General features: G+C 51.0%; 1 protein-coding gene across 4 annotated transcripts in view; it reads left to right on the top strand.

The window, feature by feature from the left end:
- Positions 1 to 7053: 7053 nt before the first annotated feature.
- The window catches only part of PLCL2 (phospholipase C like 2), a 212830-nt gene continuing 205865 nt past the window's right edge, over positions 7054 to 14018 (top strand). Inside the window, exons 1-2 of one of the 4 annotated variants that reach the window (XM_070377084.1) lie at positions 7054 to 7207; positions 7967 to 8483. In XM_070377084.1, the coding sequence (XP_070233185.1) occupies positions 8184 to 8483 (300 nt within the window). In that variant the 5' untranslated portion in view covers positions 7054 to 7207; positions 7967 to 8183. Of the gene's footprint in view, positions 7208 to 7395; positions 7716 to 7966; positions 8484 to 14018 lie in introns of those variants that run through there. The other 3 variants (XM_070377066.1, XM_070377076.1, XM_070377060.1) reach the window with 3 other exon arrangements.

Genomic DNA, 14018 nt, shown 5'->3' with positions numbered 1-14018 from the left:
CTGGAGACCTCCGTCTTCTCTCCTGGGTTGTGACTGCCAACGGTGGGACTTTCTAACTCACTAAGAAAGGAGTTGGGCAGTGTGCCAGGCTGGAGGGCTCATGTTTTCCATCTTGTCAGGTTTTGCTGCGTCGCACCTCTCAGGGCTAGGTCAGGATTTTTACTGACCCATGGCAGGGCTGGAAGGACTCCTTTAATTGATTCTTTGAAACTGCTTTTTAAATTGGAGCTGTAACACACGCATAAGGGAAATAAACCTCCGTCTGACCCCAAACTCTCAGCTGCCTCCCCCGATAGCATCAAGTACAGTCCTTTCCTTGAAGTATACACATGTTTAACAGATCAAAGCTTCGTGGACGCCTTTATTTGTAACAGATAATATGGAAAAACAAGACTAAAAGTCAGAAGGCAGAGAATAACATACTCAGCAGATCCAAGGAAAGAGACCTCAAGGGACGTCCCTGGCAGGCCAGTGGTTAATTAAGGCTTTGCCGTCCAAAGCAGAGGGTGAGGGTTCAATCCCTGGTTGGGAAGATGAGATTCCCACATGGCCTGTGGCCAAAAAAACCAAAACACAAACAACAGAAGCAATACTGTAACAAATTTAATAAAGACTTTAAAAATGGTCCACATTAAAAAAAAATTTAATAAAAAAGAGGCCCTATGAAGAAAGAAAAGATTTTATAAAGATATGAAGGACAAAGGTGAATTTTAAAAAAAGGTGTATTAAAAGCAACAAATTTATTGAGAAGCTATTTATGTTCAGGTTTTAGGGTGGTGCAAAAAGCCTAAAGGTGAATCCTATACTGTGCTGAGTGCTTTAAGAGCCAAGATGAGCAACATACTATGACTTCTGGAGTCGGGAACATCCGAGCATAGGAGGACACATTTGTGTTTCTTGAAGGATGCCTTTAAGTCTTCCAGTGGAGGGAGGGAAACAGGAATTCCAAACCTAGCAAATACCATGAGCAACAGAGGGTGAGGCTGCACAGCTTTTCGGGGAAGTAGTCAGTGTGACTAGTTTGGAGGAGGCAAATCTGGTTAGGATGCGATTCCAGAATGGAAGCCAGGGGCAAGGTTAATATGGGTCGTGGGTGCCTAAAGAGAATGAAGTTTGTCTTGAATTGGAACCTGCTGAAGACTTTCAGGTTGAGAAGTGATCCCTCCAGGGACAATTCTGATGGTAGTTTGAGAACTGGATTGAAGCTGGGAGGGACTAGAGTCGGGCAGGATTAGGAGGCTGCTGCAACAGTCCAAGCCAAGTGTGATGAGACCGTAAACCAGCCACACTGGTGGAAATGGTTTGAGAGACCTTTCTGGATTGATTTACATGTTTAACTCTTCCTTAACAGTTAAGTGGGCCGGGGGATGCGAGGACTTGAGGCCCGTTCTGAGTTACTCAGGCAGGCTGCTGTGGAAGTGGGATGCTGTAGAAAGAAGCTCGCAGCACGGGAGAACAGGTGTGTGCAGTGCGACTTTCAGGGGCCTAAAGCTAAGGCATGTCGAGCGTGACATTCCCGGGCCAGTCAGGCCCAGCATCTCAGCAGGGAAAGAGAGGAGAGTCAGCACCATCAACTGTTTCACAAAGGTCAAGAAAGCTGGAGATTTAAAAAGTAGCCATTGGGTTGGTTAATTAGGATGTCAGTTTTGACCTTTGGAAGGGCAGTGTCCCTAGAAGAGAAAGGAAGTCAATTACACAGACTGGTAACTGAAAACTTGGGGGGAAGGCATTGGTATTTAAATACAGAAGGAAAGCAGCTAGCGGAGAGAGAAGTGGATGAGGACACGGACCGAACAAGGCTGGAGAGACAGGACAGCAGCCCCAGGCCGCCAGGTTTGGAAAAGAGAGAAGCCGCGCCTCTGCCTTGGGGTTTCCCCTTTCCTCCCGGACTCTCCTTACTGGTGCTGCGGCCATCACACTGGGGTGGGGGTGGCGGAAGCCGCGCCTCTTTCTTTAACTGACCATCTGTTCCTGTATCCAGGATGGTGAGCTGGGAGGAGGTATGATACCTAAGCCCTCCTCACTGGCAGGTGGGGGGAACCCACCACAAAGAGCCAAGGAAGATCCCTCTCTTTAGAGCCGGCATTTCTGGCCTTAGGGCGTTTCTGAGGAAGGCAGCTCTTCCCTTCCTGGCTCCTGGTCGCTGCCCTGGGACACCCAGGGAAACTGGAGACTCCAGACCTAAGAGCAGGTGGACCAGAAGGCCGGAAGCATTTCCTCTCTCTTTGGTCTAAGGCTGCCTTCCTAAACTTTGATTCTTGTCCTTACCTGATGGACACTGAGACTGGCCACTGCCCCAGGGAAGACCCCACTCCAGCTTCCACCCAAAGGAAGGTTACCAAACCCTTTAGTACCCTGCCACCCCTGCAAAAAAAAAAAAAAAAGTCATATCAGAAGAGTCCAATAATGATACAAGACATTCATAGATCATTTCTGATGTGACGTGAGGTTAGCTTAAGACATGGGGTGGTGGGTTAGGTAAGGATAAACCGGGTGGAGGAAAAGTTAAAGCAGTTTATTTCCTGACGTGTCCTATTGTCTCTGTGAAATCGGACTGTAGGACTCCTGCTGAGATGGAGGGGCAGTGGGTGAGTGGGATTTGGAGAGGAGCAGTTTGGAGAATGGAAATTGGAGGCGGTTAGCAGAGAGGAACGTGCCGCTTTCACAGCACCAAAGGCCCACTGAACCCAGGAAGTATACACCTGTCCAGTCGGCAGAGCTAGGGGTTTTTTTCCCCTCCAGCAGGGTGACAGCCTGGGGTAAGCAGAAGGAAAGTCATGGTTGGATTCATGCAAAGCGTAGAATGGCCTGGGCTGCTGGTGAGAACTGGGTTCAAAGTCTTGGTCAGGAGGTAAAGACAGGAGTGCTGATGAACTTGAGAGGGACGGGTTGGGGAATACAGGTCTTGCTGAGGCTGGCAGGTGGTGCGTCTGGGGGAAGGAAGGGCAGAGTTGTTGGTTAGAAATGGGTTGTTTTCTCTTTTGGCTGCACGGGGTCTTTGTTGTAGCACAGGGGCTTCTCTAGTTGTGGGGCACAGGCTCTAGACCGAGCGGACTAAATAGTCGGCATTTAGGCTTAGCTGCCCTGGTCTAGTTCCTTGACCAGGGATCAAACCTGCATCCAATCCCTGCATTGGAAAGCAGATTCTTAACCACTGGACCACCAGTGAAGTCCCAGAGATGATGTGTTTCTGAGTTTCAGCTTTCAGAGATGAACTAGTTCTGGGGCTGGACTGTGTGAGTGGGAATGCCAAGGGAAGAGGTTGGGAGCCATCCATCCCACACTGGGATGCAGCAAATGATGTGGTCATCAGACTTCCTCCACTCCTGAAAACAATCTGTTCTTAGAACTCAGATCTACAAGACCTAAACACACACCAAATCTGGGAGGCGTTTGTTAAACTTTGCTTATCATGCAGTTAGCAGCTGGGCAGGAAAACATAAGCCTCTGCGTAGACCTTACGTGAGACCTTGTTTTGTGGGTGTCCTTAAGAGAAGGCACTAACCCAATATCAAGTTTTCTATTCTAGATTCATGGTTTCTCTGAAAAGATTAGATGATCTGAGTAGCACTGAGCCACGATTTCCTCTTGGCAGCAATAAGACTCCTCACCAGGGTATCTGAGTCCCCATGGCTCCATAATGCTGCCTCTCACCTGGTCATCCACACCATCTTTCCTTGAGTTAGGAGGGAAGTGAAATATTTCCTAAAACCAAGGCACTTTTACAAACTGGACAACCAAAGATGAGTCAGGATTCCTCTGTATTTGACATGCAAATATGTCACTGCTGAAAACTATAAATTATGGTGCTATTAGGAAACAAATCCTTCCAGCTTTATTATCTACCTGGCTCCTACAAGCACTTGAGCTTGCAATGATTCCTGCAATAAAATAACAGCAGAAATACAATCACACATATGAACGTTTACAAAAGCAGTGCACCAAGTGACAGTAACTTTTAGAGCAAATCATACTGTTACTTTTGCTAAGAAAATAATCTTACTGAATCTCCGGTAATTAATAGATTCCCTCAAAGTGCCACCTAACTCAATAGGCACCGAAAACCACTTGATGAATTCACGCAGTGGCTCCTCAGAGGCTGGAAATCGTGATGTAATTCCCTGAGTGCCTAACTTCTTGGCAGCTATATACGTATGTAGGGTGGATCCAAGCAAAATGGGTGAGGGATCTTCAGTGTAAGAGGAGAGGGAGAATATGAAAATGAAAGTTGTTGGCAGGTCTAACTTGCCGCATGGGTGCTGAGGAAGAAAGGCAGTTGCTACATATTTCTTGCTGAGAAGCATGATAAAATACACATAATCCCAACCCTTAGGACCATAACAGATTCAAATCAACATCTAGGATTAATTTAGGAAGCAAATAGGTAGCCAGTGTGGACCAGTACACTGATTTAATCTGGTATTTCCTTAAAGCATTTTGGTCTTCTACTTGCTGCTGTGGTTAAGGCTCACATTAAACATATGGGGAGCAGTCAAATATGAAGGCTCAGAATTGTACTGCATCTTGAAAGAAATACAGAAATAAAATGGGATAGAGGTTTGAGAAATGGAAATTATCATCACACATTGAGGGAAAAATAATCTGAAGGCCAAGTGTTCAGTGAGTCAGAAAAATTTAGAGTCGTAACGTTAGAGGCTGCAAACTGGAAACTAGATACGAATTCATATCCTACAAGGGTATCAGTGACGGCAAGAAGTCAGCAACCAGCGTCAGTGTTATTTTGGGAGGCCGCAGGAAGGCTCTTACCGACCAGGGAGCCTGCAGAGCCCATGTTTGAGGCATCGGATTTAAGACACAAACAAATGGAATGTCGCGCCGTTAAGGGTGACAACAATGATTAAAAGCCCAAGCAGACTGAAATCTGAAGAAAACTTAGATGAATTGATGGCATGACAAAAAAAAAAAAAAAAACAAACCCCCAAACCACGAGATTTTTAGAGGTATATATTTACTTTAAACATTATGAACGATTCATCAGCATCTTACCATTGGTATATAGAGACAACAAATTGTCATAAACACCATATTCAGAATGAGCATTTTACTGATGTCTTGCCTCTCTCTTATTGCCCAACTCTGAAGAGTCATCGGAAGGGACCATTAGACAGTATTTGCTGAGAGATGACTATGACATCTTGGCTCCTTTTCTAATTTGAACTTCTATGAATTTTACAATGCCATAAAAGCACTCAGCGAGAATTTTGGCAAAATATTTACAATTCTTTTTCAATAACACTGCTCATGGAATAGGAGAAGTGGAAAGTAATCACTTAGTAACTGTGGAGAAACAAGCAGAAAGGAGGAGGAACAACTGCTTCCTGTGCTGCTGGGGATGAAAAAAAAATCAGAGTTTAGCTATTAAAAAAAGCCTGCTGGGGGCTGAGCACGGTGCGTGTGATGGGAACTCGCCGCTTCCCGTGACCACCTGCGAAGAATGTGCCTCCAGCCTGGCTGTGTGTGCGACGCAGGAACACGCCTCCGACACCTGCAGGCGTGTGACCAGCGGCTCGCGGAAGACGGCGCTTGGGGGATAGAAAAGAACCTGGCACAGGCCCTGGGCTTCTGGCATCATTCGGCACAGGTCTGCCAAGATGCTTTGGGAAACGTTTTAATTTAAATGCCAAGTGTATTTCAATGACGTCTCCCTGGTTTGACCTGTTGGGAGTCCAGAGTGAGATGGATAGGTCTTCATTTTGGAAGCATTAGGAGAATCAGGTTTTAGAAACAGCACCCTGTAGATTTCAGTCTATATGGCCCCCCTCACCATAGGAAACTCGTGGTATGAGTTGCAAAGATATGACTCTCATAGCACATTACTGGTGATTGATAAATGCAGGAAAAGGTTGGAAATATCTTCAGGTGTTTACTCAAAATATCAAAATTAGAAAACTTTAAGGATAAAGGCCTAGCATTCTTCCTTTCCTCCCCACAGCATACTCACAGGCTATTATGACTACACATTTGATAAGACAGCTTCAGAACCTGATTTGAATTATTTGAATATATTTTCCTGCAAACATATCACAAGGGGAAAAAAAAAAAAATGGAACCAAACTAGAAAAAAGGGCAGAAAGAAAGAAAAGGGATAGGACTGAATAAAATATTCAAACACTGTTGTTCATTGATGTGACATTAGATGTTCACACGTAGGCCCAGATTTGCAAGAGAGGGATAAAAGTCTGTCTGATAGGTTACGAAAACAGGAATCCAGATCAGAACCCAAACACCCCCCAAAAATAACAGGTATCTGAAGTTGCTTCAGAGGCAGGGAAGTGGGGATGTGTATGTATGGAAAGCTGCTTTCCTCCTCAGAGGCTCCTTGGCAGTTGGCTACACCATGCTAATGAAAGCAAGGTCTTTAAGTTCACCCCCCAGCGGACGGTCAGTTTCTCCTTCGCGCCCTGCGGGAAGCGCATTCCCGGAAAAGGAAACACACGCGCTGGAGAAGCCGGGAGAGGGCTGGAAGATGCGGGCAGGGCGTCTGGGGTGGAGAGGGGGGCGCCGAGCTAGGGATGTGGGCCGTGTTTGGCTCCAAGGGTGGACAGCAGGGGTGTGGGGGAATGTTGGCGCGCAGCGGGGGGGCGACAAAAGTGACAAGATTGGGGTGTTCACGCTGCTGACTCGACCTGAAATACTGGAGGAGGGAGGAGGAAGGAAGAACCGGAGGGGCCTGCTTAGCGATCCAAGTACGGTTCTTCTCCCAAAGCGGAGGCTGACCCCGGGCGCGGGCTGCGGACCAGCGGGCATCCCTGGCGGCCGGCTCAGGGAGGGCGCTTGGGGGCGGACGATGTGACGAACCCCTGGGGGCCCGGGCCGGGCTCTGCCCGCGTCCCCGGCTTCTCGCCTCTCGCTGTCCCCTCCGCCGGCCCCAGCGTCCTTGCCACGTGTTGACCCCGCTCACAGATGCCCGGTTCAGGAGAACCTAGCTGGTTTCTGCACGCGCAGCGGGTCTGGCCCGCGGGGGGGCCCCGAGGAGAAGGCCCGTGGCCTGCGCGCTCGTGGCCCCTCGGGGCGCCGGCGGCTGACGGGCGGTTGCCAGAGCTCCGGAGGGGCCGGGGGCCTTCGTCGACCCTCAGCCGCCCACCGTCGCCGTCTGCTGGGCAGCGAGGTCCCCGCGGCCCGATGAGCCGGCCCGGCGGGAGCGGCCGCGACGGCGGCGACCTGGAGCAGGAGCCGGGCGGCCGCGGTGCGTCCGGGGAGGGGAGGGTCCCCGCGGCCCAAAGGGGGCGGCGCGGAGCCCCGAGGAGGCGGGGGGGCGGGCTGGTCCCGGGCGCCCTGCCCGCCCTGCGCTGACCCCGGGGGTACCCGGCGGGCCCGGCGCGCGCCAGCCTCCGGTGGGGTTGGGGTCGGGGGAGACACCCCCGCCCGCCCGGGGCCGCGGGGGCCTCGGGAGGAGCCTCCGCGTGGCCGGGGCGCGTCGGGGCGCCCGCCGCTGCCCCGAGCCCGAGGGGGGCGCCCCTTCCCCCCGGGCCGCGCGGCGTTTTTGGCGCCCGCGGCGGCGCGTGTGCCGGTCGTGTTTCTGTACCGGGTGCAGCGCCGGCTCCGGGTGCCCCGTCCCCCCAGGAGGGCGCCTCGTCCCCGGGGTGGGCGCCCGGTTCCCCGCGGTGGGTCCCGCGCGGTGGGTGCCCGGTGTCCCTCGCGATGGGTGCCCCGTCCCCTGGAGGGCGCCCCGTTCTCCGGGTGGATCCCGCGCGGTGGGTGCCCCCCCGCGGTGGGTGCCCCGTCCCATGGAGGGCGCCCGGTCCCCCGGGTCCCCCGCGGTGGGTGCCCCGTCCCCTGGATGGTGCCCAGTCCCCGGAGAGCGCCCCGTCCCCGGGAGGGCGCCCCGTCCCCGGACAGTGCCCCTTCCCCCGTCGCCCCGGGCCGCGCGCTGCCCGCGGCGCGTGTGCCGGGCGTGTCCCCGGGCCCCGGGCCGCCTGACCGCGTCTCTCTTCTCCCCCTGCAGGAACCTTCCGATAGTCCCGCCGCCGCGGCTCTGACCGCGCGCAAGGCGAGCCCGAAGCCGACAGCACATCGAAATTAAAAAAAAAAAAAAAGAAGAAGCGGAAGAAGCGGCCGAGGCGGCGGCGGGCGGAGCGGCGGAGGAGGGGCCGCGCGGCCCGGGCGGCGGGGACGCGGGGACGCGGGGACGCGGCTTTGTGCTGGCGGGTCGCGGGGCGCCCATGGCGGAGCGCGGCCGGGGGGCCGCCGGCGGGGCCCTGCCCTCCTCCCCGGGCCCGGTCCTGGCGGCCAAGGGCGCCCTGCGGGCCGGGGCCGGGGAGGGCGGCGGCGGCGGGCGGCCCGGGCCCGGGCGGGCGCGCTGTGACAGCGCCGGGGTCTCCAACGGAGACTGCAGCCTCGGCGCGCCCGGGGGCGAAGCCCGGGTCGGCCCCGCGCTCGCCGCGGCCCCCGGCCCGGCCGCCTGCCCGCTCCCCAGGGACAGCAAGCCAGGCGGCCTGCCCCGCCGGAGCAGCATCATCAAGGTAGGTGGGAGAGGGGCGCGCGTCGCCCGCCCCCCGCCATCCGAGGTGGGGGGGTCCTTCCCCGGGCGGCAGGACTGGGAGGCTGGAGGGGGAGCCCCCAGCTCCCGGGAACCGGGGCTGCGCCGGCGGCGCTGCGGGCGGCAGAGCGGGGACCGGTGCGTATGGCGTTTGGGGAGGATGGAGAGGGGTGCAAGGGGAGCTGTGCTCAGTCCCCCGGGACTCGGGGCTGTCACCTCTGCAGGGCTCGCCTGCAGCGATGGCCCGGTACCTGTCCGGCAGGCACCCTCTGCCAGCGGGCAGCCTTGGCTGGTGGAACAGACCCCTTGCCCGGTCTCCATTGTATGTTAAAGACAGTTGGTGATCATGTGAAAACATTTTCTTAAGAATCGAAGGCAAGCTAACAGAGATTCTTCAGTAGGGTTTTTTTCCCGATGGGTCTGTAAGTTGCCTCTTGCCAACGGTGAGACTCAGAGGGTGCACAAATCCCTGGTCAACTTAAGAGAAATGGAGTAGGTTTCTGAAGGTCCAGGCACCTTTCAGCTTTCTTAGGGTCAGAAGCTCTGGGAGATTACAGTCCTGCAGGGTTTTAATCTTTTGCTTGCTGCAGCAGGCAGGCCTCCAGTTCTGTGGAAGTTCTTTTGGGCGGTTTGCTGTTTTGATATCTTTTTGCCTGGTGTTATTTGGCAGAAGGAAGTCAGCATTTGGTGCCTCTTAAATTCCAGGAGTAATGCTAGGAACTCCTGAGTTTGTGGTGGTTTCATCTTACATTATGTTTTGGTCTGCAATGTAAACGTATTTTTGGAGACATGAAGTGAAAAAAAATAAATGATCCATGAGCTGATCAGATCAGAGCCTTTAGGCAGGACCAGCTCTTTCTGCTCAAGTTTGGAGCAAATACGAAAAGGTTGCTTTCTGAAAACCGAGAGGTCACGGGGACAGCGAGCACCAAAGCACCGTGATGGGCCTGCACCCACCCTTCCTGTGGCAAGGAAGGTAGGACGGGCCCCCGTGAAGAGGATTGGCACTCGGGGTGTTTGAAACTTAGCTGGACCTACAGGAATCTTCTGAGGAGCGTGCAAGTGTCCGACGGCGCTATCAGCTTCTGTACTTATCTGGTGAAATACAGCACCTTGCAATTCCATGTAACAGGCAGTTGTGAAACTGCTTTTCGCTTTGTCATCTTTTGCCCAGTTCACCTCTGAGAAAGGGCAGGGCTGAAGGGCTTAAAGGTCAAGTTCATGGACCATCTGCAGGAGGTGTTTAGAGTTGAACTAAGGAAAGCAGAGCAGGCTATCGCTGCACACGTACCTAGCTCTTGGTGACTTGTATTTTCTTTTACTCTGCCACTTATGTTGCCGTGGGAGTTGCTCTCAGCCATGCGTGGGAATCAGTCCCATTGACAGAGTTACGGGTCATATCTGTTTTTATTGGTTACTAGATAACTTGTGGTGATTTTGCTTTGTGGTGGTAATGAAGTCTGAGGTGGAAATTCCAGAGAAGGTGCAAGCTCATCTTAACGCCTCTGCCTCAATTTTTTTTGGAGGGCCTGTGTTTGCACTTCAAAAAAAAAAATAAATTCACATTTTATTGGTGTCTGCAGTGGGGTTCACAGTGTAACTTATTTAATTATAGCAGCATCTGTTTTAATTTTACATTCATGGGAGACTAGGAAGGATGGTTTGCCAACATTTCTGATATGTGGAATTGAGAACTTGTTGGTAGATACCTTTTTTCCTTGAAGATTCTAGAAGCACATGGGGAACTGATTAATTACTCAGAAATCAATGGAATTTTGAAACTTACCCAGGTATCTTCATCATTTTTCTTCTTTCTGTTGAGGGCAGCCGTTCCCTTGTTCTCAGGTGTATCCCTAGACATACATTGTGAGGAAGTTAGGGGTTCAGTATATTGCTTCCTGAATGAATGGAGAAATGGCAAGGAAGTATATGTTTTTTCTAAGTTCTTTTAATTTCTAAAATGGCTGGTTGGAATTTCCCAGTCTTGTCTTATTTATTGTCCTCTGTCTCCCCAATTGACTCCTTTTTCTTGCCTCCACTTTCAATGTGCATTTTCTTAATACCCTTTAAGACTATGGAAGTAGTGTTGAAAGTTGCTCAAGCCTGGATTGGAGGGCAGGGGTATGCTATATTTAAACAGGTAATTACTCAGTATCTACTGCCTTTCAGTTGGCGTCTTGAAGGATCCAGCTTTTAGAAATTTAGCGTGGCGTTTTCCTAAAGACACGGCAGCCTAATAGACTAAAGAGATCTTTTACTTTAATACCAAATCTCATAAAGCAGCAGATAGTGCCCAGATGTTTTTGTCACATGAATGGCGGAATTACATTTCACTTTTGTTAAACAGGTAATAAGCAGCTCAGCAGGAGCCCGTGTGAAGCAGCGGTGGTCTCTCCTTGGTCTCTAGAACAGCAGGATGGATGCAGGCAGGTGGAGTGGAGAGGCAGTGATACCTTAGAGGGCCTGGCGACGATGGGGCTTGAGGGAATGGCAGGGGGTCTGGGTGCTCACTCCTGAGCAGAGGCGTGCAGCTGGGTGCGCTCGTCGCAGTGCTGGGCTGTGCCTGCTTCCTGGCTTCCATCTAATGCCTTGCAGTCTTGACCTTCCTCTTAGGTGGGGACCCCCAAGTCAGAGAGAGGAATAACAGCGGAAATGGGATAAACAGTGGGCAGTGGAGGGGACTGTTGCTGAGTGCTGGACATATGCAGTAATCCGCTGAAGGCTGACCAGAATGGTATTCCTTATTTAAAATTATTTCTTTGGAACTCCATCTGTTTTGTAAATATGGTGTTGAGAAAGAAATTGTTACAAAACTACATTTTATGCCAAAATAGATGCACAGATTCCTACTAAGAGAGCTCCTTGCTTATGATAAGAGTGTTGGTGGAAATTCAGAGTGAGCAGCCTGGTAGGACCTTTCAAGTACCTTGTGAAGAAAAATAAATCATGGAACTCATCACCAGACTTTTCTACTTTTCCTTAGCTGGTTGAAAATAATATTACACTTTTTTAGATTTTTTGCAAAGGTGCACTGCTAGATTTTTAGGGGAGAAGTCATTATATTTGTCATCCTAAGTCGTCTAGTAAACGAAAACATCACTTTCATTTTCTCTTTCCGTATTTCATCACACCATTCACTACAATCCACGCTTTATTTTGAAACAATTAATTTGGTTAATTGTTCAGATGGCATTCTTTTTTTTTTTAAACAAATAGCTCCATCCTTTAATTCTAGAGTTTGATCTAAAAATATGAAGTGGCATTTTAAGCCTTGGATTTTTTTTTTAAGTTTTGAAATAAATGAAGTTTAAATGTCCATTAGTTTGGGTGGTTTACTTTAATCAAAACTAATTAAATATTTTGGATGGCACGTCAAAAATCATGCTGATTTGCATAAAGTAAAATTCACTCTCACTACCGCCTAGTCCGGTGCAGTTCGACCATCACACGCTCATGTAGCGGCTGCCACAACCCAGATCTGGAGCAATTCTGTCGCCTCACACGGTTCTCCCAGTCTCTTTGTAAGCCTTCTCCTGCCCTGTCCTCAGACCACAGCGGGTACTGATTAGGGTATTGGTAAAAATAAGTTGGAAATGTAGCCATTATACTATTCAGGTATTTAAAAGTGATGATAGCAGCCACTGTTTCTGAAACACTATTCATATGGGCAAAACACATGAAGAGTGTCCAGCTGCATTCTGTGGCCTGGTCTTGCTCCCACCATGGGGGCTGGAGGAAACCCGCGTTCGGGGGTCGCTGCCTGCCCGCGGTGCTGGCACTGACTGTTGGACTCTGTGGGCATGGCTGCAGGTTACGCTGGCGGTGTTACCTGTTTTGTGTAGTTAAGGTAGTATTGGTTTGGGAACACCAGACTTGATTTTTCCCCTTTAAATGTGGGGGATTCTGCAGGGGAGGAAGGAATGTCAGTTTCTGCTGTCAGAAGAAGTTGACAGATAGCGTAGCCAGCCAGCCGTCTAGTCCAGAGCCTCCGGTTTCACTGGGTCCAAAGCTTTGGCCTTGTCCAGGAGGCAGTGCAGCTCCCCTCGTATCGCTGGTTGCCCCATTAGAGTGTCACGGTGTGTAGGAGAAACTCACACTAACTTTGTGCGAACATGGATTCCCCACAGCTTGATGCCGAGCCCCCAGCGTGGGAAGGCTTTTCACATCTATTATGCATATTTAAAGAAAATATTTAAAATGTACCTTATGGTTTAAATAAACTAGACTCTGTGCAGGCAAAACCTGGGCTATATTTCTCCGTTCTGCCTGGAAAGCCAGCACTCAGTAACCCTGTTTTCTGAATTTCATCTGAAAAAGTAGTATCTCCATTTGATTTTAGAGTTTTTTTTTTTTTGTCTGAATGGGGGCCCCCAGGAGCGGGAGAGACTGCTGGGGGAGACAGCACCACCCAGCAAGCCTGTGGGTGTGTCATGAACATTCAGCCCACAGTAACTGAGTCACAAGGTGGGTTTGTCTGTAGACAGGCCGCCGGGGTCGTTTAGGTCAGAACCATCTGATGGCCAATCAGTGAGCCTCCCCTTGTCCGATGAGCCTGGCCCGGCTCCCTGACTGCTGGGAGGCGGCGCGCCTGGCTCAGCCACTCAGAGCCTCTAGCGCGGTTCAGAGTTCAGTTTCAGAAGGCGTCAGGGGGTGTTCCTTTTCAGACACTCACAATTGCTTGCCCCCTCTGCTACCTGCCTGCCCTGTCTCCCAGCCTCGCCTCCAAACACTTGTGCTGGCCACCTGGTGCTTCTTGCCAGGTCCAGAGACACAACCGACAGGAAACTGTCTGGTTTTCTTTAATTGCTGCTTTTGGCCTCTCAAGTGAGTTTCTTAGAATGCTCTCTCCCAGAATCTGTTCAGTTCCTTTTATAGTTCTCTGTGCTCTGCAAGGGGTCTAAACGAGACTGTTCTTTTTCGCTTTTGCTTTTGCTTTTTTTAATGCTCAAGTTCCCCTTGCCTCAGAATTTGACACAATAGGGCAGTGCTATCTGTAGCCCAAAGGCAGGTATAAGTGGAGTGTGAACATTCACGTTTTCCCTTCAGACTCTTATCTTACACCTTTGTATCCAAGAAGAGATGCTGTGTTCCTTACTAATGATAACTTTTGGCTGTTATTATTTGCTTGTCTACCAGACCTCCGGATGAGTTTAGCTATTTTCTTTTTATTTCAAATGAATGGATGCTGGTGTACAGGGCGTATTCAGATATTTTTACCAGTCAGCCTCAGGATCTAAACCGTGCACACGGCCTGGCGAGCATCTTCCTGTTGATAACGGTGAGTCGAGGGTGTGGTGCCTGACACGGGTGTGCGTACTGACTCCAAGTCAGAACCCCCAGAGGGGTGTCAGTAGGACCTATTTCCCTTGTGTCAGAATAATTCCATCCCTTAAGGGGACTCAGAGCATGGAGTGACTTGCACTGAGCTCCAGTTGTGTGAGCGGGCCAGTCTGCTGGCAGGACGCGGGCACCCACCTGTCTCAAGGGGCAGAGCAGGGCGGCTGGGACGCCTTGCCGG

The sequence above is a fragment of the Bos mutus genome, chromosome 1 (genome assembly GCF_027580195.1).
Source record: "Bos mutus isolate GX-2022 chromosome 1, NWIPB_WYAK_1.1, whole genome shotgun sequence".
NCBI lineage: Eukaryota > Metazoa > Chordata > Mammalia > Artiodactyla > Bovidae > Bos > Bos mutus.
Note: the sequence above shows the minus strand (reverse complement) of the source record. Positions and strands in the feature narration are given on the sequence as shown.